The sequence below is a fragment of the Silurus aristotelis genome, assembly GCF_946808225.1.
Source record: "Silurus aristotelis genome assembly, chromosome: 22".
Taxonomy (NCBI): Eukaryota; Metazoa; Chordata; class Actinopteri; order Siluriformes; family Siluridae; genus Silurus; species Silurus aristotelis.
In genome coordinates, this window is record NC_139595.1 from 2,872,298 (window position 1) to 2,895,997 (window position 23,700).

Here is a 23,700-nt window from a genome sequence, read left to right on the forward strand (position 1 = left end):
GAACATTTTGATAGCATGCTAAATACTGCAAGGAAAAGTAGCATATACTGTACAAGCACTACTACTGCACATATATTATTCTAAGCCAATTTCACTATTTGTTTCGTGTTCAATTTCTAGTAATTATACAACCAATTTTAACATTTCTATCTAAAAGATGCTGTCCAGCTTTATTATCTATGTCGATGGACTTCTAACACTCACAAGCCTAGGACAGCTACCCTGCTTATCCTCAACCATCACCACAATCACGGTAACGCAAAGAGAAGAAAAAATAAACCTTTTCTCTCCTCTTTCCATGTTGAAAAGACAAATAAGGAACAAAATTAAGGCAAATGTTTACGTGGCTTGGAACGGCCTTCCTAACAAGTCAGTGTACATCTCCAATTACGCTTTGCTAAAGTTTAGCTGTGTTTATCCTGAGGCCCAGGGCTGGAATGCTGGTGAAAAGGTCTCTTTAGAGCATGTTGAGGTAGCATTCACCATATATGTGCACGCTAACCTTTCGCACCGTTCAGAAGAACGTCTTCTTGTGCATGTTGCGTTCGACGTCTGATAAAAAAAAACAGGACAGCATCGATCCTTAAACGTTTGCGGTGCTAACAACAGAAACCAAAAGATGATTTCAAGCCATTTGGATCCATTACCTTTTGAATTGCTAATTTGTCTGCAAAGCTTTAGAGCCTATTCAAGATGAGAGAAGTACGAACCATTAAAGGAGGATTCATAGCAGCAAAAATGACCTCTTTATGTTCCATGAAACTGTATAGCTGAGAATTGCGTTAAAGGAGACTTTGTGAACTGACAAACGAAAAAACTAATGACAGCACGCATTCTTACTATTACGACTTTAGAATTGCATTTTGTAAAGAGACACGCGGTTCTAATCCCAACTCTGAGCACATATAGTCGTCCATTATGATGTCTATAGTACCGTAAAGTCACCATTCATTGTCAGAATACTGCTCAATTACATTTTTTTCTTGATAGACAGTGGAGATAGACAGTAGTTAAAGCACCCAGAAAGGCATGAGTCAAAAAGGTCAGCTGTCGAGACGGAAGAAAAATGGTTTCCTCTGTGCAATAGGAGCACAAACTGAAAAAACATATCTACAGTGAAAAAAGTTGAGTCAGCTGACAGGCATGAAGAAAAGTGGACCCCCCTGGTTTCTAAATAATCTTTCAGGCTGTGGTTCTGACTATTTAAAATGTTATATATATATATATATATATATATATATATATATATATATATATATATATATATATATATATATATATATATATACACACACAATTTATTTATTAATAATTAGCCAAAATACATTTGGACCTTTTCTGGGCAAAAGTGGTCCGCCGGGTTACGTTCTAAGACCCCCCTGAATTCCGAAAATCCGCGAATTTTGCATGCCCCCTATGGTACCTTAGTGAATTCATCTAGACATTATGTCACTTCAATTCAATAATGTGTTTTAAAAAATTGTATGAAATTTGTTAGTAAAAACATAGTTTAAAATGTTATTCCTAACGTTCCTAAACAATCGTTCCCGCTCCGGATTCCCGCAGATTTTAAAATAATCCGCAATTTGCTGTTCGTTAGGTTCCAAATGAGAACCTGCAAATTTTCCAAACTGCGAATTCCGAACGGAAAATTATCGGGGGTTGACTGTATTTTTTTATTTTCTGTAGATTTCAGAACTTTGATGTCCTATATGAGTGAGGATAATTTGTTTTTACAAAAAAGCAATTGTGCAGGTTATATGACATCTTATTCATAGTTGGGAATTGGAAAATCAAAAAATTGTCAAAAAACAAATAAACTAAATTTTACATACATTTCTGCTTTTTTAAGTGATGAACTGAAGATTGGGTGAATTCATCTCCACACTAGCATCAGATCCCTGTTCTTGGTTGACAGAAGTGGAATCTGATTAGGTCTACTGTTGTAGCTGTTTTGAATCAAGTTTACACTGTTGAGATGCTTTTCAACTCAACATGGTTGTAAGGAGTGTTTATTTTAGGTTTTCTAACCATCCTGTAGTTCGACCCACTCAAGCTAATCTTTTTCATCAACAGGGTGTTTCTGGATGTTTTTTTTGTTTTTTATTACCGCTCTGTGTAAACTTTAGCGAGTTGCTGTGTGTGACAATCTTAATCTTAGATTCTTAAATGTCTAAATCTCTACGGTTGATCGGATAATTGCAAGAATGACCAAGGGTACCGGTTGTTCCTTATAAACTGGCCAGTAAGTTGACATCTTATACATCTAAAACAGCCTTAACTTAATCATTTTCAATCCCAGAAACAAGCTCTGATATTAAGCGTCCTCGCATGTCTGCTTCAAATACTCTCCTGGCTTTTAAATCAGGAAAGTGAGTCAGTCAGTCTCACTGTAATTATTTTCTGCAGAAAGACTTCACAAAACCTTACAAGCCCGTTTTAGGCATTTATTCCGCATAGAAGTACGTACAACCACACCAATCTGCACCAGGCTCCCAGTCACACCGCGCTCACACTTAACTCTATAACAGGAAATAGAGGAGGCCGCTATGAAGTGAGAGTGAGTGGGCAGTGGGGGCCGGACTTCTTTCCTGTTCACCACAAGCTCCTTATGCTACGGCATGAGATAGACAGAGAGAAAGAAAGAGAAAGAGAGAGAAAGAGAGAGAGGGAGACGCTACCACAGGCTGGATAACCCACACATTTCACACATCATACCAGCTGAAAAAAAGCAGCTGCTCTTCAAATCCACCCCCCCCTCAACCCCAACCACCACCCCACCATCACACAAGTCTAAAAGTTCCCAAAGTTTTTTCCCAGTCTTAAAACCAAGCAAACAAGACCAAGAATTAGATTTACTGACCCACCAGCACCAATTAAGTGGCACTGGTTTAGTATAGCGTTCCATCACAAATTAACTAAAGCATGCGCGCCAGAGTTGAGTCACTGGAATGTAGAGGATTAAATTGAGGAAATGAAAACTAGGTAATGGCCTGGGAATCAAGAACATCTGACTGCACTTCTCAGCCGTTGGTTTAGTTTAGTGTTCCAACAGACCTCGAATTAACTTACATTTGGGAGCTTAAATCCCGTTTCATTGGGGTGGCTAGGTAAGACCTAATAAACCCCCATTCTTTTAATGGGGGGCCGGGTGATTCTGTAACAGAAAATGCCAATTTTATTATGATTTTAAATGAATTTTTTATGCCCCCAAATGCAATATTAGTTTATTATTTTGTTATGCAGACAAATGCGCATTACTTTTCAAGAGATAACATTATGAACTTATAACAATATGAGTGGTGAAGTAAATCACTGATGATCTCTTCATCGTGGCACCTGTTTGTGGGTGGACTCATTCATTAGGCAGCAAGTGAACAATCTGTCCTCAAAGTTGACATGTTAGAAGCAGGAAAAATGAGCGAGCGTAGCAATTTGAGCGAGTTTGACAAGGACCAAATTGTAATGCTCTGACTCAGTAGTCTGGATATCCCAATTTGGCCCTTATCAAACTCGCTTAAATCAGTGATAATCAGTGATATTCCATCATCGGTCGTAATGTTACGTCTGATTAGTGTATGACAGTCCGAGGGTACAAGTTTTGTTTAAGAGCCCAGAAGAGGCAGCTTGGTAGTGCAACGACTTGAACATACAAAAATAGTAAATTCATTTTGTTTTATTAAAAAAAAATGTTTATGGAAATTTAAAACCCAGTGAATGAAACGGCAGTACTGACAAGTACGGGGTGAGGTTTCTTGGTGCTGTGTCCACACGGTTAGTCAGCACACACTCACGATTACTCTGCTTTGCACCTTATGACACACACACTTTTACTCAGAACCAAAAATTCCTGCCCAGATGGAGACTGGTACAGAACTCTGGTTATTTGCACTGACTATGCCTTGTGGGCTGTGTTGCAATTTTGGGTGTCTATTAGATACAGACCTGGATGGTGTGACCTATCGAATTTTTCAGCTTAAAATCCGAAAAAGCCCTGTTACAACTTGCGCATGACACAGCAAGAAATCATGATTAAAATGCCGGCTGCGGGCCAAGAGCTGGGCCCCCGTTATTTGGATACTCCACTGTAGGCCTTGTGTAAAACTCAAAAGAGGAAATGAATTAATCAGAACCATGTGGCAGGGCTCCGTGAGATTTTAACGTGGGACCGGGATGGGCACATTAGGTCTTTTCAACTGAACGTGAAGTGTAAATGTTCTTACAGCTTCTCAACCCATTCGAATCAAAGCCCAATGCTGTCTGAATGGGACAGTCATCCTTTTCGCAGACAAAAAGCCACAGGATGTGGCCAAGTGGCCAAAGAAACAATGGTTCTGCTTGTCTGGGACTTTAAATACAACACAAGCCAGTTGGTTTAAGGCCACCCCCTCAGTCTAAATACAAAGAGTAACTGGTCCTCTGTCTTGCATCAATAGTTGGAGCTAAGAACGTTGAAGAGTGATATTATCAGGCCGAGCGATAGTGGGGGTTATTAAAAATAGCTAGGACTAAAACTATGAAACACGACCAATCTTTTGGAAATAGAAAGAAAAACTCAGCTGGTGAAAAGTTGAAAAGAATGAACATTTTTCGAAAGACACTTATTTTAAGTTTTATGATTCATGAGAATGGGATGTAACTCTCAGACGAGGAGACAAAACATCTTTACATATACATCAAACTAGACTCTGATGGCACTGATAGCTGACTTGTACACCGATCAGGAATAACATTATGACATTTAACATTATGAGTGGTGAAGTGAAGAACACTGATTATCTCTTCATCATGGCACCTGTTAGTGGGTTGGATTTATTAGGCAAGTAAACATTTTCTCCTCAAATTTGATGTGTAAGAAGCAGGAAAAATGAGCGGGCGTAAGGAATTGAGCGAGTTTGACGAGGGCCAAATTGTGAGGTCTAGACGACTGGGTCAGAGCATTTCCAAAACTGCAGCTCTTGTGGGATGTTCCTGGTCTGCAGTGGTCAGTATCTATTAAAGTGATCCAAGGAAGGAACAGTGGTGAACCAGTGAGAGGGTCATTGGCGGCCGAGGATCATTGATGCAACGAAGGCTGGTCCGTGTGGTCTGATTTAACAGACGAGCTCCTGTAGCTTAAATTGCTCAAGTCAATACTGTTAATGCTCGAGGGCTCAGGACTGTTTTGGCAGCAAAAGGGGAACCAACACAATATTAAGCAGGTGTTCATAATGTTATGCCTGATCATTGTATGAGAAGAAACCCTCCTTGCTTGCAGGAATCCTGCTTTCTAAATAATCTACATAATCCTGAATCATCAAAACAGCTTGAACACTACAAAACATCTCTGTTTTCTGTTAGTTTTCTATTAAAATCTACTGCACCTTGACCACTTTATGCTTATATTATGCTATTTGCAGTCACACATTTCAACTCCCCTGGCACAGCGAGCAAACAAAACAAGCTGGATGACATTAGGGCGATTCTATGAACAGATGTTGGACTCCCTGAAGATGCAGTGATACGGTCAGTGAAGAATGTTCCATGTTTTTAAGTTTGGCTTAGCTGCACACTTGCACAAGATATGAGATAAGAACCCAGGAAATACAGCTTCATCACCATCCTGTCCGGCGATCGACTCCTTGTGCATTAGGAACTCTGGCAGCTTTGGATGGACCTCATTTGTAAGCTTAATGATCAAGTTGAAGACTGAGATCATTAAAACAGTCTCACTTACGTAAATCCGAACAAAGCATGCCAGATAAGTGGTGTAAACACTGCTGGATATGTCCGCGTCATAAAATATAATATTAATCATTAATATTAATATTAATATTAATTCATTTTGCAATGAATATTTCATCTTATTATCTTTTCCTAATGCCAGGGACACTCGAAGTTGTTTTTGATTGATTGCAAAGTAAATAATATACACACCCTGCTGATACAGCCTGATTTAAATACCCAGTGTGAATACAGTCGGAATAATGATTCCCACTGTTTAGCCCTAACTGCGTCTGAGGGCACTGACTGCACTGTTGTGCTACACCGGATTCCACACATAGCTCGGAGTGGGCCACTATGACAACACAGTCTGCCTTGCATACTTGCCCTCTCGACCTACAACGATCCTCTAATCTCTGTCATTTTCCACACTTGTGATTACAAAGAAAAGCTGCTATAAAACCAAAACAAGTTGCTGTATATTAAAAATTCCAAAAGTCCTGTCTGTCTATAATCAGTCTAGACAGAGAGAGGCTTAATATCCTGTCAAAGGGAAATGTGGTCATTACTACAGATTAAAAATTAAATCCCTATTTATATCTAAACAATTGGACAGATTTTTCTTATATCCTATATATGACTATAGAAAAAGGTTCTAGGGTTCTTCAACAAGGGTTCTACTCTGGACAGGACAGGCTTCTCAACACTGTCAACCAAAAAGAAATAAAAAAAAAAAAAATGCAGAGTTCAGCCAAAGGTAACATGGTAGAGGGAAAAAAAACCCCAATACATTTGTGAAGAACACTCACAAGGATGTTAGTAAAGTTGTGTACTATTGCAGGTGAGGTGAGGAGGCCTGAGGTGCAGTCAGCATTCCAATTCTTCCAAAAGGTGTTTAATAAGGTTGAGGTCAGCGCCCTATAGCAGGCCACTCAAGATCTTCCATGCACTTGAAACCCACATAAAGCATATCTTCATGAAGATGGCTTTGTACACAGGGGCATTAACATGCTGTAAAAGATCTTAGCTCATTATTGGTCAAATGTAATTGTGTGCCTCCAACTTTGTGGTAACATTTGGGAAAGAACAATAAATGACTAGAAAAGCCAGTGTTCCAATACTTTTGGAAATGCATTGTATGTTGCATTGGATTTCCTGCCATTTTCAAACTAAATTGTATCAGGTTCTATATAGTACTATTAAGAGTTTCCTCAGAAAATCAACCTGAAGAACTCATTACAATGCAAGCAGGAGCTTATTTTCCAGCACTCCATCTCCAAGAATGCCTCCTCCAATTCAATCGTGTGGATCTGTCTCAGCGCTGCACAAAAGACGCTAATCCAAAACATTTACGACAAGCTGATAAGCCAACTGAAACCTTATAATGTCATTTAAAATGTCTTTTCATTATTACCAAACAGTCATAAATTGTGCTTACTGTACATCCTAGTCCACCTTTAGGGCAAACACGGGTTCACGTGGAAATCATTTGTTCTAGCTTCAGACAGCTCGTAAGGAACAAACGACACTCCCAGTAAAGCGTTTCCCAACCTCTACGCATGCACTGGTTTTCATCATCAAATGCAGATTCCACTCGCTCTAACCTGAGATCGACGGTGCAAAACAAGCTGCATTTCCTGGATTGAGCAATTGTGTTTGGAGTTAATGGCGTTACCCTGTAGCGTTTTAGCCGTTTTAGGTGTTTTAATCTAGTGTATGTACATTGTCTCGCCGAACTCCACCTAATGCAACCTGTCGCTGCTTGAGAAATGGGAGAACATTCAAACATTCACAAGAGTTAATCACAACCCAAGGGTTTTATTTTGCATTTACGTAATAAGTGTCTTGAAAGGGTTTCCATGTTATTAGAAGCTAAAAGTTTGCATGTTTTTAAGGGTCAGTGCCTAATCTCATTGCAAAAACGTTCCCATTTCCTATATTTGTTCTGAAATAATTGTGCAGTTGTTGTTTTTTGCAGTACAGAATCTTCCAGCTACATGCTGTGTTTGCAATGTCTGTAATTACACCAGGGCAATTCCAGTGTTGCGGATGTGAAATCTGAAATACAAAAGCTTTGGCTAATATCCTGTTCAAACATTACATTATCGGGGTAACGGATATATCTGGGAATGTGATCTTTCATGGAGAATGTAGAGAGAGACTGAAAGTTTTTTTTCTATTGATATATTACAAATATACTTCTTCTTCTTCTTCTTTCGGCTGCTCCCATTAGGGGTCGCCACAGCGGATCATCCGTCTCCATACCACCCTGTCCTCTACATCTGCCTCTTTTAAACCAACTACCTGCATGTCTTCCCTCACCACATCCATTAACCTCCTCCTTGGCCTTCCTCTTTTCCTCCATCCTGGTGGCTCCATCCTCAGCATTCTTCTACCAATATAACTCATGTCCCTCCTCTGCACATGTCCAAACCATATCAAATATTACAAATATACTGCATAATAATAACTATACTAATCATGCAGTATTGCTAAATAAACACTAACTAATAGTAGCCACTGATAACCCCTGGGGTGACAGGAATAGATTCCAGTGTGGTCTTCTGCTACTGAAGCCCATCAGCCTAATAGTCCATTGTGTGGTTCGTTCTGACATGCTTTTCAGCACAGCATGTTTGTAAAGCGTGTTGAGTCTAATCAATATCGCCTGAGGTGAGGAAACTACTGCCCACTAGATATTTCTTCGTAAAATTTTTAAGAATGTTGTGCTTGAAAATTCCAGAAGATAAGCAACCATGACATGGTCAAAGATCACATAGACAGTAAGCAGTTGTACTGGCATTTCTATTAAAGTAGCTTACGAGTTTGTATATAGCTACATAAACCAATTTTGCAGAGCTGACATTTCAGTGTTACAGTTATGACATCACTTTAAATGTCTCCATGGTATGTCTGACGTCTGCACTGAAAAGTTCGCCTTCCGAAAAATTTCCAAACAGTAGGCTCGCGACGCTAACACATTACGTTGATAAAGGCCGATGCTGACGCTCCACGATGGAAAACCAAAGCTGGTCAAATTCCAAATATCCTTTTAAAAAATGCAGGCTGAATCTTATTCTTGGCCTTATTCCATCATTCTGTTCTCAAAAAACGCCTCTAGAAAGCCTGGTGCATTCACACCACCTTGCAGAAACGTTTTCCTGGAAGAGTATTTGTGATTTCTGTTACAGTTACACCTCAAAGGCAATGGAGCAATGGTATATTACTTCACGACTGGCCACACACAATTAAATAAAAAAAGTGGTCATCTGATTCTTCTTGCAAAATATGTCACTTTAAGATCAGTAAAACCTTGTGAAGCTGATGGATTAGTCATGAAACATCTTCTGACTGGACTCAAGCGAGCTACTGCTGCTGTCTAACAATATTATTTCAGTGAAAATTCATAATGATGATGAATGAAAGGACATACAATCCTTAATTAAGGAGGAAGTGTGCTATAAAAACCAAATTAGCACTGTGCTGTTGCTTGTGATGTAAAAACCCAGCAGTGAACCAGCTTCCTGTGGTGAAATGCAATCAACCACATTATGGGAGGAAAAAGAGTTGTTTTATATTTTCCCCAAAAAAATAAATAGCAAAACGAGTACAACCGCTTGTAATATGTTAATTCATATTTAAGATCATTTTGATAATAAAATATAGAGTTTCGACTTTGATTAAACGATTCCTTGCCCTCAGTTTTCACAATTTTACCCATACTCGTGACTCCCTTTTGTTGTTTAGGCTAGTCTTGCTAGCATACTGATGCGAATCGTGTTGTGTGGGAATAATGGTACGAAATAAATCAGATTTTTTTTTATCGAATATCCCACTCCTTATACAAGAATTACAAATTTTTATATGTACTTAACAATCTATAACATGTATAACTTATTTTTTATCACAATATTGCAAGCTGAGTATAACCCAGCCAATAAGCTAATGTTAGCTAAAATAGCTAGTCAAAAGTGAAGATTCAAGAGATTTTCCATGAGTTCTCATGAAGCATTGGGATGGCTTGGTGAGAATGTTTGTGCCACAGGTTTAACAATAAAGACAGTTATTTTGAGTAGCTTGTTTATAAACAGGCAATCTGTGGCTAGCCTTGAAGCTAATCCTGCTACAGTAAAAAAAAAGCCACAGAATGTTGGAGTAAAACACTTTGTCGGATAGGTAGTTATCTCGTGAGACTCTTCCTGTCTCAGTAAAAGGAAATCGGCCAAATCTCGTACTTTCTCCTTATTTCCTGTACGTAATTTCAAGTCAAAAAGCTTTTATTGTAATTTCTACCATATATAGATAACGCAGTACACAGTGAAATGAGACAACATTCTTTGAGAACCTTGATGCTACATAAAACAACATAGAGCTACATAACAGAACACAAAACTAAGGACTAAAGTAAGTTGTCCTGGCCACATAAAGACATGCAAGACAAAACAGTACAAACAGACAACACAAGACAGTGAAGGACAAATACACAAAACATAAAATAGTGCTACCAGTAAACCTACTGTATGCTACACAGTACAGTGTGCAAAAGAGAACTGTATACAGGAGTGTACTTGTAAATAAACACAAAATGTAAACACAAATGGATTTGCAAAAACCGCATGTAAACAGCTATGTAGTTATAATCAAATAATAATATAATGTAGGTGGTGCTGAAAAACATGGCTGTGTGCGAATGCTGTTCATGGACTTCAGTTCAACATTTGTATGTGTCCTTATTGTCCAGGTGGGTAAGGGGGGCAGATAGAGGGTTGTGGAGATGTCATCATCTGTTGAACTGTTTGGACGATACAAAAACTGCATGGGGTCCTGTGAGGGTGGTAGCTGGGTCTTGATGTGCCCATTGACAAGCCTCTCGAAGCTCTTCATCAATGGCTTCTGGTTGGAGTGTGTGGTGATGGTCTTGGAGATGGTCACTTAATCAATACACTTGCCGATGTAGCTGGTCCCTGATGATATGTACTCCTCCAAGTTGATGGAATTGGCATTGGTTGCAGCCTCCCTAAACATGTCCCAGTCAGTGCATTCAAAGCAGTCCTAAAGAGTAGACATGGATCCTGCTGGCCAGGTTTTCAGCAGGTCTGTATGCTGGGATCAGCATAACAAAGATGTGGTCTGAGTAGCCGAGGTGGGGTGAGGCGTCGCCCGGTATGCGCCCGGGATGTTTGTGTAAACAACATCCAGCGTATTTTCCCTCTGTCTAATTCTGAGTTGAGGTTCTCAACAATAGGTTAGCCTACATCATGAAACTACACACACAAATTATAAATATTTTAGATTTAGTTTCCCAAAGAGGCACACTTAGAACTTTCTTGATCTGCAACAGAGTCGTCTTATAAGGAACATCTTTACAGTAGCTCAAAGGTTCAATGGCTTCACTAGTTTGCTGTGGGATCCTTGAGAAAGCCAAAATTCTGAGCTTGGATTGGATCAATCTTATGTGGGATAAAATGACAGTCGATTATTTATCAGTAATCATTAATAACAGCATTTTGTCAACAATTCAAATATTTTGTTATTGAGGAACGTCTGACTGTTTCAAAGCTCTGACATTGGAGACTCTTTTCCGAGTGTTAACAAAATTCCATCCTTTAAAGAAAACTTCACCATATCAACCATTACACTATCTTAAATCTCTACAAGTCCATTGATGGAGCTATTGACAAGCAACATTTACAGAAAAATCATTCAACACCTCCGACCAATCAGATTCAAGCATTTGACAGTGGTTAACTATAGTTTAAATGCGTTACATAAATTGAATTGTACTGTGGTATAATCACAAAATTGACAACAACAGCAACAAGTTTCAACCCTGAGACCTTGAAAAGGAGACCAAGAGTCTTGTCTTGGCACCAGTGAGACCCATGTGTAGACCAAACACACTTTTTTTTTTAACTAAATCCTAGATATGACTAAAGACATAATGCTATCTGAGGATTAGCTCTCTGGCCCTGATACCAGCTCTTATTGAAACAAGGTAACACGTTCTCTTAAGAAACCTTGACAAAGTTGGCATTTATGTCTCCGTGTTCTTTTCCTCTGCATCAGTATTTGCATTTTACTCTTGTTAAACTTCTTTTTCACGCCTGGCGCCAAAAGCCGAAACCTGCAAAGGCTTTAAGTTTCGTTTGAGCCTTAACACAACAGATCTCGCCAAGCATGTCAGCAAATACGGTAGTTATATTTTCTTCCTTGCCTTGGTGACAAGAGCTGGCTTTAGCTTGTTCTCACACGTTATAAGCCTCGGGCTGGGAAAAGCAAACCCCATGGTAAGAAAATCCCAGATTCTTATCGTCTCATGGAAAGTGGGAAGACCAGATGGTAACAGAAGACGAGTGTTTCTGGGTGAACAGCGTAAAGCAGGGCCATTTTTCTTTACTGACGTGTGTTTGACATGTTCTCGTCCAGGTGTGTCATAAATCACGCGGTGTACAAGTTCCAGATTGCAACACAAAACGGATGGGAAAGGGGGCAAAAAGAAACTGGTTTGAATTCTTACATTTAGAACTAGGATGGTATGAAAAATGCAATGAACACAATTATGTTTTTTTCTAACAGGTCAGGAAAAAAACAGTGGGAAAAGTAAAAGAAAGGAATAGCTCAATAGTTCTAGGAAAATAAACTAACTGTAAAGTAAAGAATGCTGGTTTAGGGGGTGCACTGTCACATATACATTACAGAAGAACCAGGATCAAAGCACATGGCCAGCCATGATCGGCCCCCTGAAGTAGATAGAGTCAAGTGCCTTGCTCAATGGGCCAACAGTGACAACCTTCGCTGCTGGAGCTTGTGCCCCAGACTTTCCTTTTTTTCTGAAATAGTAGTATGTATAGTCTCACTATATTTCCTTTGAATCTATCCCCACAGCATAATGTTTCCCATAGTGCAGATATCAACTTCCCTCATCATGCTACCTACATACTGGTATGCTCAATCACAATCGGAAATATAAAAGCTCTGTTCCCTGGTGTTATTGTTGCATTGTTTTGCTGAAATCTGACTGCCCTCATCAGACACGCCCTTCGAAAGAGAGGCTCAGTTACATCACACTTGACACAATAGCAGATTTGTTCACAACAACGGTATATGTGGAAAAAAAGAGCGTTTACTTCATTTAGATTTTGTCCGATAACTGATTTTGGATCGTTTCACAAAGACTTGGGGTATATTAAAGTTACCGGTTTAAAATAATTGAATTGTTTTTGTATTTGTTAAATATAGTAAAGGAGGTGTGGAGGTATGTGAGAGAGTCACTGTATCTGTTAGCTAAATTAAAGGAGGTTTGGCCTCTGTTGTAGGCACTTTATTTGGAAGCTATCACAGAGGCCTTGCCTTCTTTACTCAGTATAGGAGATGTGTTCTCCTATATATTTATTTGGTGGAAACTTTATCCTGTGTCCATTCCTGGCATTTTTTTAACAGCTCTGAGCTTGGAACAGCCTTATTTGTAACTTAAAAGCATCTGCCAAACAATTACATAAACTCCACTGTGGTGTCTGTCTGATTTTAGCATCTTACACTTTTCCATGTTCTTTTTTTTTTATATTCCGTAAGTACGAGCTCAAGCTACTGGTCAAATATGGGCTTCTTTTAGAGAGTCAGAGCTGGAGAGAGATGAATCAGAAAGAACAAAGCTGTCCAGTGAGTCAAGAGTGGAGAGAAGCACATATAAAGCCAAGCTAAACACACACACACTTTTCTTCACACTTTTTACTTTTTATGTAATCCCATTTCTGGGTTCTAGGACAAAAATATTCCTTTTTGACTTTGATGAAAGAGCACTGAATATGTTATAAGTTCCAGTGTGTTAAAATCTGTGTGTGTGTGTGTGTGTGTGTGTGTGTGTGTGTGTGTGTGTGTGTGTGTGTGTTTGTGTGTGTGTGTGTGTGTGTGTGTGTGTGTGTGTGTGTGATTGTCTATTCAGAGACTGCTGGCCTAGAACTGTCATCGGGCTCCTCGATACTTTCCTTTCCCCAACAATCGCTAAAAGTACCACTCGAATGTAAGGTTCAGTGGAATAAAAAACTATTTCAGTTCAGCAGCAAAATATAACAGAGGGAGAACATTTTCCTAAAATATCTCCTGACATCTGTCGACTAATATCAACAAAGACGAGGTAAACATGTACACGCTTCATAATGCAACTGGCTTTGTTTGCTCAATTACTACAAATATTTGGCAAATGGTTGAATGCTATATTAAGTCTATTTGCAGTACGATATAATTTACTCTAAAATATGTATTCGGCATATTAGATGTCGGCTGCTGCACCTAATTAGTTGTTAAACTAAAGAAAAGTCATATGCAATAGATTGAGACCCAAAATTGTGATGCAATTTCCTTCAAAAAAAAAAAAACACTGTGTCAAATCGAAACCTTTTCAGAGCTCCTTTCATGGACCCGAGCCTAATGAGATGCAAAAGAAGTGATGGGAAAGTGTGTTTTTTTTCCCCTCAGACTGAATTCCAAGGTCCCTTTCCACCACTGTGGCCTGTTGCTGATGGAAAACGCAATAAAAGCCCATGACGCTGGCTGCTATCGTTCATCTATTTTAGGTTTTAGGGGGCATTCATGCCTTTCCAAATAACTAAGGGGCTCGACATATCACAGAAGATGAGAAGGCTCCATGAACGTAAGTGTCTTTCTGAACAGCTGTAAAAGAAAAAGGCGAGTAAATTGAAAAACTAGAGATCGAAGCAATATGCCAGATGGATGTTGAACTACTGGAATTATTACTCAAAGATTTTTAAATCCACATGCGTATTTAATCCAACATGTAAACAATTATATAATTAATAAATTCTAAATAATAAATATAAAATAGCGACCTTCATGCAGCACGCCGACTCATGTGTAAACACAAACAGCACGTGGCGTGAGTGATTCGTCTCTAGAGGCCGCTCTCGTAATGATAGCAGACCAGAAGCCGGAAAAACTATTGGTATGGATTCGATCGGCAAAAACAATTAATCGGTCGATCTCTAGTTTCAAATTTTCAGTTTGGCTTATGTTGCAAATAGAAAGCAGTTTCCTCTATTTCGACAAAATGAAAGCTTTTATTTTTAAACGCAATGCCTCTGTGTCTCAGGATAATAGGTTTGTTCATCAAAATCTTAAAATTGTTTCCACAATAAATGTTTGGCCCAAAATCCTGCTTTGAGTACAGTAAGTAACAGTGAAGAGGTAATGTGGGATGTAATTTTCTCAGGAGAAAAAGGAGAAAAAAGGGCAACATGGCTGGATGAAATAAAAACATCTGAATGAAATTAAGCAATACTAGACAATTATCGACCAGTTTTTGGAGCTCTGTAATAAGTATTGCATTAAAAATCCGTCTAGTGAGACTCAGCAAGCTTTTATAAGCTTGTATGTCTGTGAAACCGAGTGAATGAATTGAAAGTCCATCTAATGAGTGAAAAAGGAAACTAGGCTGGCACACACAACAGCCAGATTGCTGCTGGGAATAAAGCAGCACAGACCCAAATGGATTCAGGCCATTTCCAAACCCACTCAATGTCATTACAATCAGCAGAACGGTCCGAGGCGATTTGCTGTCGCAAACGTCAAAAACATCATGGAACTCGACACTGGCGATCAAACCTCGCTCTTACTGGCCAGATTAGACCCCGCAGAAACCCACTCATTTTCTCTGTCAAACATAGAGACACTTTCAAAACTTGCAGGAAGCGTGGGGTTGTGCCAGGTTAAGTGACTGCTCGATAGCTTAGCCAAGCAGGAGGTCTTGCTGTTTTCTCATGTCGGTTCACTTCTCAGCTCCGAGCTCTTACGCAGATGTGGGCTCTGGGAAAGTTGAGCGTCCGGTGCAATCATCAAGCCGCTGTGACATTCCGTTTTAATAGCTCAGCTTTTTTAACAATTGCACCTCCGGGAGCTGGCGGAAGAGCCGAGAGAGGGGCTCCGACAACGTGCTTCGTAAGGAACCATGAAAAGCTAGCTGAGGAGGAAGCAGCGAGAGGAAAGCTGAGAACGATCTGGCAAAGCAACATGATAACTATGCAAAAAACAGGCAAATTGTGTGGGTGCTTCGCAGAACACAGAAAAAAACAAGTCATTCATCCGTGTTTTTTTTTTTTTTTTACCTAATTTTTCCCCAAATCCAACCCATTAGTGATGTTTACTTTGACTGATCTCATATCAGAATTATCGCAGATTTATCGGCCAATCTGACACAGCACGCGCCACTTGTTTACTCAGCGGCAGAATACTTCAGTGCGTAGGCTGCTTCTATAAACAAAGCATTAAAATTCAAATTTCACAGAACACTTGCGCTTTTAATACAAATTCAGTCTCTTGAGTCGGGGATGAATCTGAACCAACAGTCAGGTACAGTAAGAAACAAAAAAGTCAACAATTAACTCTTTTCCAAAAGTAATGTTAAACATGTACCAATATAGAAAGTAGACTTGGGACTTGATTTCAACTCTCGTGGGGTTCGAAATGCAGGCAGAATGAGGAGTTATTATTTACCTCACAATGATATTTGTGGTAAAGTTGAGACAGATCCTTGCATGATGAACGCTTTCTAAGGGAACTAAGCTCTGATTTCATTTCCTGGTCTCTAAGAAAACAGCCAAAGAGCTTGTCATCAAATTTAAACCTCATCAGAAGGAAAACAGCACTAAAAGGTTTCGTGTCCGATGCGTTCCCCATATGCAAGCGCAACCGACTAAACGAATTCAAATCCCATGAGCATCATGCTGGCAGTACTAAAGCTTCTTTCACCATTACTGTAGGAAGCACTGATGGCTTTTCAATCTAAACAAGGATATGACCTCAATGGAGTGAAACTTGATTAGTGTCCATCCATCCTTCACTAAACTTCAGATCATTAAGAGGAAATGTCTGAGAGTTAAAAAGAAAAAATTAAACCCCATATTTGTCAGATCTCGCTACTTATTTACTAGGGATGCCTGGTAGGATGGAATGCCTGGTTGGTTTCTAATAATTATGTGCCGTAGATACTTTTTTCAGTTACTAGAGCTAATTCATGCTCATAAACGTCACTACAAGTCACCAGATGATGTCTTAGACCTGTTTACTGATTTGCCATAATAAAGCCTTATATCACTACAACAAATATTTGTAAAATACTTAGAAAAAACAGACAAGAAGTACTGGGTAACTGGGAACAATGGATATTAATGGCTGGTCACTGGTGGTGATTATTGTTTATTGGTTGGGGAAAATAGTGATTAGTGATTGTTAGTTTCCAAAAATGGTGATCAGTGCTTAGGCAATCAGAATACAATGGTGATCAGTGATTGGTAGTTGTGAAAATTTGAGATCAGTGATTGGTGGTTTCAAAAATTGGTGATCATTGATTAGTAATTAGGGTATATAGTGAATAGAGATTGGTGGTTTTAAAAAATGGCGATCAGTGCTTAGACAATCAAAATCAGAATCGAATTACAACGGTGATCTGTGATTGGTGGATTTAAAAATGGTGATCGGTGATTGGTGGTTAAGGAAAACGTGATCAGAGATTGGTCACTGGAAACAGTGGTGATCAGTTATTCGTGGTTGGGCAAAATGGTGATCAGAGATTGGTCTAGTTGTTTCAAATAACGATGATCGGCCATTGGTCAATGGGAACAATAATGATCAGTGATTGGTGATGAGAAGAAGACAGCTCAATCGAGGTTTACTTTGGGAGCGAGTACTCGTAGGACCATTACGTAACGACAGCGGCTTGCTAGTTATCCAATTAAATGCATTAATGCAAAATAAGGGAATTGTCATTCTTTGTGTTGAGATCTGTGCTTCCCTTGAGATTTCATGACCTTTAGATTATTTCTCTTGCCATTGTGCAATTGCTCTTGGATTAGATTACGCTACCAGCTGGGATTCGGCATTGAAATGGCGTTATTAAATCCATTCTCTCACCTACATTTGCTGAGTTTGTGCTTTGACAAATTAGAGCAGGTAGGCACTTTTTTTTTCGCCAGATGTTGGTGTTGGCAAGGATGCCAGGGCAATTTTGTAAAATGAGCATGTGACAAAGAGGCCGAGCGGAATAGAAACATCTGCCTTAGGCTCTGAAGAAGAAAAAACAACTTGGCTGCTCTGGAGTCCTTGTGGCATTTGTGTCCACTCAGAGACACTCAGGAAGTGAGGCAGTAACAACAACTGCAGCCACGCAAACAGAGGTGCATTGAATATCCGAGGGTTTCGCTGGAACATCTTTCCGTGTAAAGCGCATGTGCCTTGCACACAACCAGCTTATTTGCAAGCGGGCCTAGCACGTGCCGTCTGCTTTGTTTAGCCATTCTGAAATATTTGGGAGATCTGTCTTTAAACACGAGCGGTTTGTTAGGATTGGGAGAACACCGGTTTGGAGTGGACGCTGATCATTGCAGCCAGGAAACTTGACTTGTTTAATCTTCTTACCAGTTTCATCTTAATACAAAGCAACACAACGGGAAGAAAACCTGGGCAATTTGTAAACTAAGACCAAAAAAATTAAGACTTTAGCAAGTCACATGGTCTAAGGTCTGTGCGAGAGAAAGAAGTTCTCTAATCCCTCCAAGTTGTGTTTAGTAACAGTGGCATCAAGCTGTGATGGTGGTTCGCATAAACTCCATAAAGGGCCTGGGTTTTAGAGCATGGCTTCAAAAAAGGTTACCGTGCTGACAAGCGCATTCACATAGCATTAGTGTTCGAGCCAGTCAGATCCGCCTGATAGATAAAACAACAGAAGAATCGCCACACACAGAGAGACCATTAAGTGTCCATTAAACCCAAGATTCTGCTCATTATTGCAAAGAAGATGTCCTTTTCATCTCAAGTATATAGCGATACACAATTAGTGTGTGAATTTAACATTCAAATTTACATTTATGGTATTTGGCAGATGCCCTTTCCGGGGCAAATTCAATTTGATCTCATTCATAAAACTGAGCAGCTATGGGGTTAAGGGCCATGCTCAAGGGGCCAAGAAGTAGCAGCTTGGTGTGTCGCAGATTTACATACATGCTTACATTTATGGCATTTTGCAGAGCTCTTTTAGTTAGAGTTACAGTGGAGCAAATATATATGTTTATATGAAGAACACGAACATATAGCAATAAATATCATGACTGTTAGTTGTTTAAAATAATAAAAAATAGTTCCTTTTGGCCTGAAATTGTGAATAAGGGTTCAGGGTCAAATTGTTGTTCTGCAGCTGATAAGATGGAGCCCAGAGGCTGAATTTTATCCCCAGAACAATAAAAAAAAAGGTAAAATAAAGGAAAGACTAAACAGTCTCCAGTCTCGCTTTAGTGCAGCACAAGGTTGACCTTCGGTGTGAAGAACATGGATGACTTTAGGGAGCATGAATGTCCTTGTGGAAGAGGTACACATTGAGTCTGCTTGTCTGTTCTGTTACAGAGCACAACAGTGCAAGTAGGACAAGCTGCTTTCGTTTCCTTACCAGTATGATTTAAATCATGCTATGATTTAATTCTACATGAATTCTACATCCATGGTGATCATTCTCAGCCGTAAAGCTCTACATGAACTCGATGAACTTACAAACCTTCTCCATCCTAGACATCCAAGACTTTCCTGTGAGGAAAGTTGAAAATCTTAGTTTTGCTGTACAGTACCTTTAACTGTAACAAAGTGCTGACACTGGAGACTCCTTCCACAAATGTCTGCTTACTAAAAAAACCCTTAATGATCAACGTGATCAATCACAACACGTTTTTAATACATTTTTGTTAGGCGTAGATGACCTGCAATACTCTATATCCCCTGTGAATGAGTTGCTTTCAAACAAGGGCATTATATAAACCTGGGATTTGTTGTTCTTTAAAATTAATCCATACCTTCTGACCAATCAAATTAAAGAAATCAACACCAGGGTTTAGTACTAAGGACTATAGGGGTTTGAGAAAAGGTTGGGTTTAAGAAAAGCCAGCTGCTTTCTAGTTCATGCATTTCTCATGTCCTTGTAGTAAATAGTTTTGACATGAGTCTGTGTATCAAGGCAGGGTGTGTAGGGGGGTTGTTCGTGTCGGAGCTGGTAGTGATTCAGCTAAGCTACTACAGTACATAGTATTAAGTGTAACCCTTTCCTGAGAATGAGTTTTTTTCTGGTTTCGGGTGCCTTTTTAAAAACTATTTCTAGGTATCACTTCATCACTTTAATACGGATTGTGACTTCAAATATGACAACGCCCGAATGAATAGTAGATGAATCCTGGCGTAAGCCCAACTAACCCTCGTCTTCATCTTCATCGTAGCTGTTTGTTGGATCGTTTCCTGTAATTCATTTCGGGGGGGAAAATGTAACCTAATATATGCTTTTTGTATTTTCCATTCCTTGCGTCATGTCGGAACCAGCTAAAGATTTTAATAATAAAACCCTCAACAATGGAGATTCTTTTTCTAACAAACAAACAAAGCAGGTAATTCCTGGCCTGGTTCGGTCTGGTCTGGACTGAATTTCGCATCAGTTTGGCCGGCCAAAAGAGGAAGCAGACTGTAATAAACTGATTTGGGTGCATCCCATCTGTCAATATTGGCACAGGCAACTGTTTACACACAGGACACCTCTCAGCTGACCCGACTAACACGCTGAATTATTGAGAAACTCTAAACAAACAGCAGTAAACAGCATTACATGGGCCAATTAACAGCATGGACTAATATTTACTACTATTTTTTTTTCCATTTTACAGCCGTCACAGACTGTGACAGGGAACCTAAGGCACAATAATTAACCCGTACAAAAGTTTTAATGTCATGCTTTAATTTAGCATTTGTCGATTAAAAGAAATCTTGTTTGTGTTCTTAAATCTCTGTCATGGCGTTCTCCTGGATTTGAGATTTTACTCATCTAGCACAACATGTCAGCTTAACAATACTTATCATTAAGTTAAAATCACTTTTAAAACAAGAACACACACACACACACTAAGGGAAGATTTGCTGTGTACTAGCTACTTGCCTGACTAGCCTAACATTCTTCAGTGTGTCTGAGGTATTTTTTTTTACAAAATAGTCATGAATTATGATTTGAAAAGAACATTTATTCTACAAAATATGATTAAATAAAATACAATTTCTAAAGGATAGTTAGTTTAGAAGTTACCCCTAAACTAGCATACTAAAGAGTACGTCGAAATATTAGCTTGCGTATCTTTTTTTTGCTACATAGCACAGTAATATGCTATTACCACATACATACAGTATCAATTCATGTTGTTTTATGGATGTCACGTTTTATTTGAAATAAATACATGAATATTTGAAATAGGTGATTGTATATCCAAGTCGAAATGTTATATAAAAAAATGAAACTGGTAAATAAATCGACGTAAGGTATTCTATAATACTAAAGGGACATTTGTGGTAAAACATCAAGACTTAAGTGTGTAGACGGACGGTGTGGGGGTGGTGGTGGCCTTCTGTCTGACAGTGTCGTGGTATCGTCATATGTGTGACGATCATGTTAACACGACTGAAGAACCAGCAAGTCATATACGCCCTCTGTGCAGCATGTCTTAGACAAACTGCAGTCTCTGATTAGGAAACATGTTAGCCTGGCTCATTCAGAGTGAGTAAAATCACTGCGGCTCCATTTACAAGTCAAACTTCCGCGCTCTTCCCACGCACCCTCAGCTGCTCGTCATCACTGAGGAAGACTCGTGCTCAGCTACGGCATGTGGCACTTTCCCCCGCAGAGAATAAGCACTTTTGTGTCTAAAACCCAAGACCTTTTACCTCACGGTTTGACCCCAACACACTCTTTTAAAAGCTATTTAACCCGGGATAGTATCGTATAGACCATATCTATTACCTGAACACACACTTCTAGCGATATCACAAACCACACTGATTTCTATTACACCATTAAACACAAGCCTTTAAAACACATTTATCCCATTAGAACACATTTATAAAAGCATTTATAGCCAAAAAGCTTCAAAACATGGACTAACTTATACTCATTATCTACCTGGTGTACATTTATTCCCTAAACAATATACGTCCTAAATGATGGTTTTAATATCTTAAACATTGATACCTATTTTATCACTTAAAAAAGATTTTTATAACCCTGCTTGATATCCTTCCTTGTATTGATAGCCAGGAAACCCTGTTTTACATCCTCACTATGTATGTTTATATCCTAACAGATGTTATATAAGTCCTGAGCACTGATTCTGATATCCTGAATGTGGACACTTTGACCCTAACCACATATCTCACCACTTTGAACAACATCTTATTTTTCCTTGTGTTAAACACCAAATATCCTTCATTCATTTCCTCAGTGTGTATTTTTATACCCTACCATACACGATATACTGATTTTTAAATCCTAAACACCAACACTTACACCTTAAACACCTATCTTACCACTTTGAATGAGATCCTATATACTTTTATAACCTGAATATATATTTTTCCATAATTTACATCCTCACTACATACATATATATATATACTCTACCATACATGAGATATGTCCGGAACACAGATTTTAATGTCCTTAACACTGACAGTAAAACTTGAACACCTATCTAAACCCTGATTTATAGAATATGACCATTTGTAACTTTATACATTCTTATACACCACAAAACCTGAAATTGCACCCTCGTGTACTGTATATACCTCGAACCCATGGTAGAAAAACCTAAACACTAATTTTTTTTAAGTTATAACAGCACCCTTAGGTCTTTCTTAGTCTCATTACATAAATATAACCTTAACTCTGATCTGCACACCATGGAAAAAATCTCAACACAACTTTATAGCTTTGTTTTGTTGATTGGACTTTACAAAAGACTGATTTTATATCCTTAGTGCATAAATATATAGCTTCAACCACATGCTGTACATATTGGTGTTGGTGTTTAATTGAATGCTGGCAGCTTTAGATAGACAGACAGACAGACAGACAGACACAGACAGACAGACAGACAGACAGACAGACAGACAGACAGACAGACAGAGACAGACAGACAGACAGACAGACAGACAGACAGACAGACAGACAGACAGACAGATTTTGCACCAGCTCTGTTCATACCAGATCACATCGTGTGCACATTTTCAAGCACTGAAAAAACCCGCAACCCGAAAACACGCACTTTTGCGCGTCTTAAGTACGCGCGCGTATCATCCACACACCTGAGCTCTTTTATTTATGATTATTTATATATATATATATATATATATATATATATATATATATATATATATATATATATATACATATATATATATATATATATATATATATATATATATATATATATATATATATATATATATATATATATACCTGTTTCCAAATCACTGCTTCTCACACACTGGGCGCGCGCTTTTCTATTTCTATCATACCCAGTACAGATGTTTGAGCCCTATCCAGATGTTTCTAAAATTGTTACGTCGTAATGCACATAGTAAAGTCTAGAAGTTGTTACCTTTCTTTTCCGGCGTCGCGCACGAGCCCAAAGAGATCAGCAAAGAAAAAACGAATCCGGTCTTGACCAAAATCTCCATTTCTGTCCTTATATGAACGTATTGTTTTTTTAATACGCAGTTGATGTTACTCCATATCCCTAACCCACCTTCTTTGGCGGACGTGTGTATGAGTGTGTGAAGTTTTTGCCCCAAATCACGTAACCTCTCCCAACTTAAAACTTTTGACAGCTCCTCCTTCTGCCTTCTGCACTAAAGAGTAAGAGCGAAAGGCTCTACTCTTCAGGCTCGATCTCAAATTACTGCTTCCACCCTATCCGAGTGCACTAAAAAGTGTTACTCAAGGGTTTTTGCGCTCTATGTGGTGCACTAGACTGTCCAATAGGGTTCCAGATTGGGGCTTTTAGACATGACGTCATACAGGAGGTATTAAAAAAAAAAAAAAAAGAGGCATGTATGCAAGAGAAATGAATCAATAAATCAATAAATCAATGAAGGTATGTTAGAAAAAGGTGGGTTCTTAGATCAAGACCTGGGAAG

The 23,700-nt window shown here is 38.9% G+C and overlaps 1 protein-coding gene across 1 annotated transcript in view; it reads right to left on the bottom strand.

The window, feature by feature from the left end:
• Window positions 1-23,490, bottom strand: part of egfra (epidermal growth factor receptor a (erythroblastic leukemia viral (v-erb-b) oncogene homolog, avian)) — a 60,510-nt gene extending 37,020 nt beyond the window's left edge. The window contains exon 1 of the mRNA XM_083524999.1: window positions 23,163-23,490. Coding sequence (XP_083381125.1) covers window positions 23,163-23,241 — 79 coding nt within the window. The 5' untranslated portion in view covers window positions 23,242-23,490. The remainder of the gene's footprint in view (window positions 1-23,162) is intronic.
• Between the last annotated feature and the right edge of the window lie 210 nt (window positions 23,491-23,700).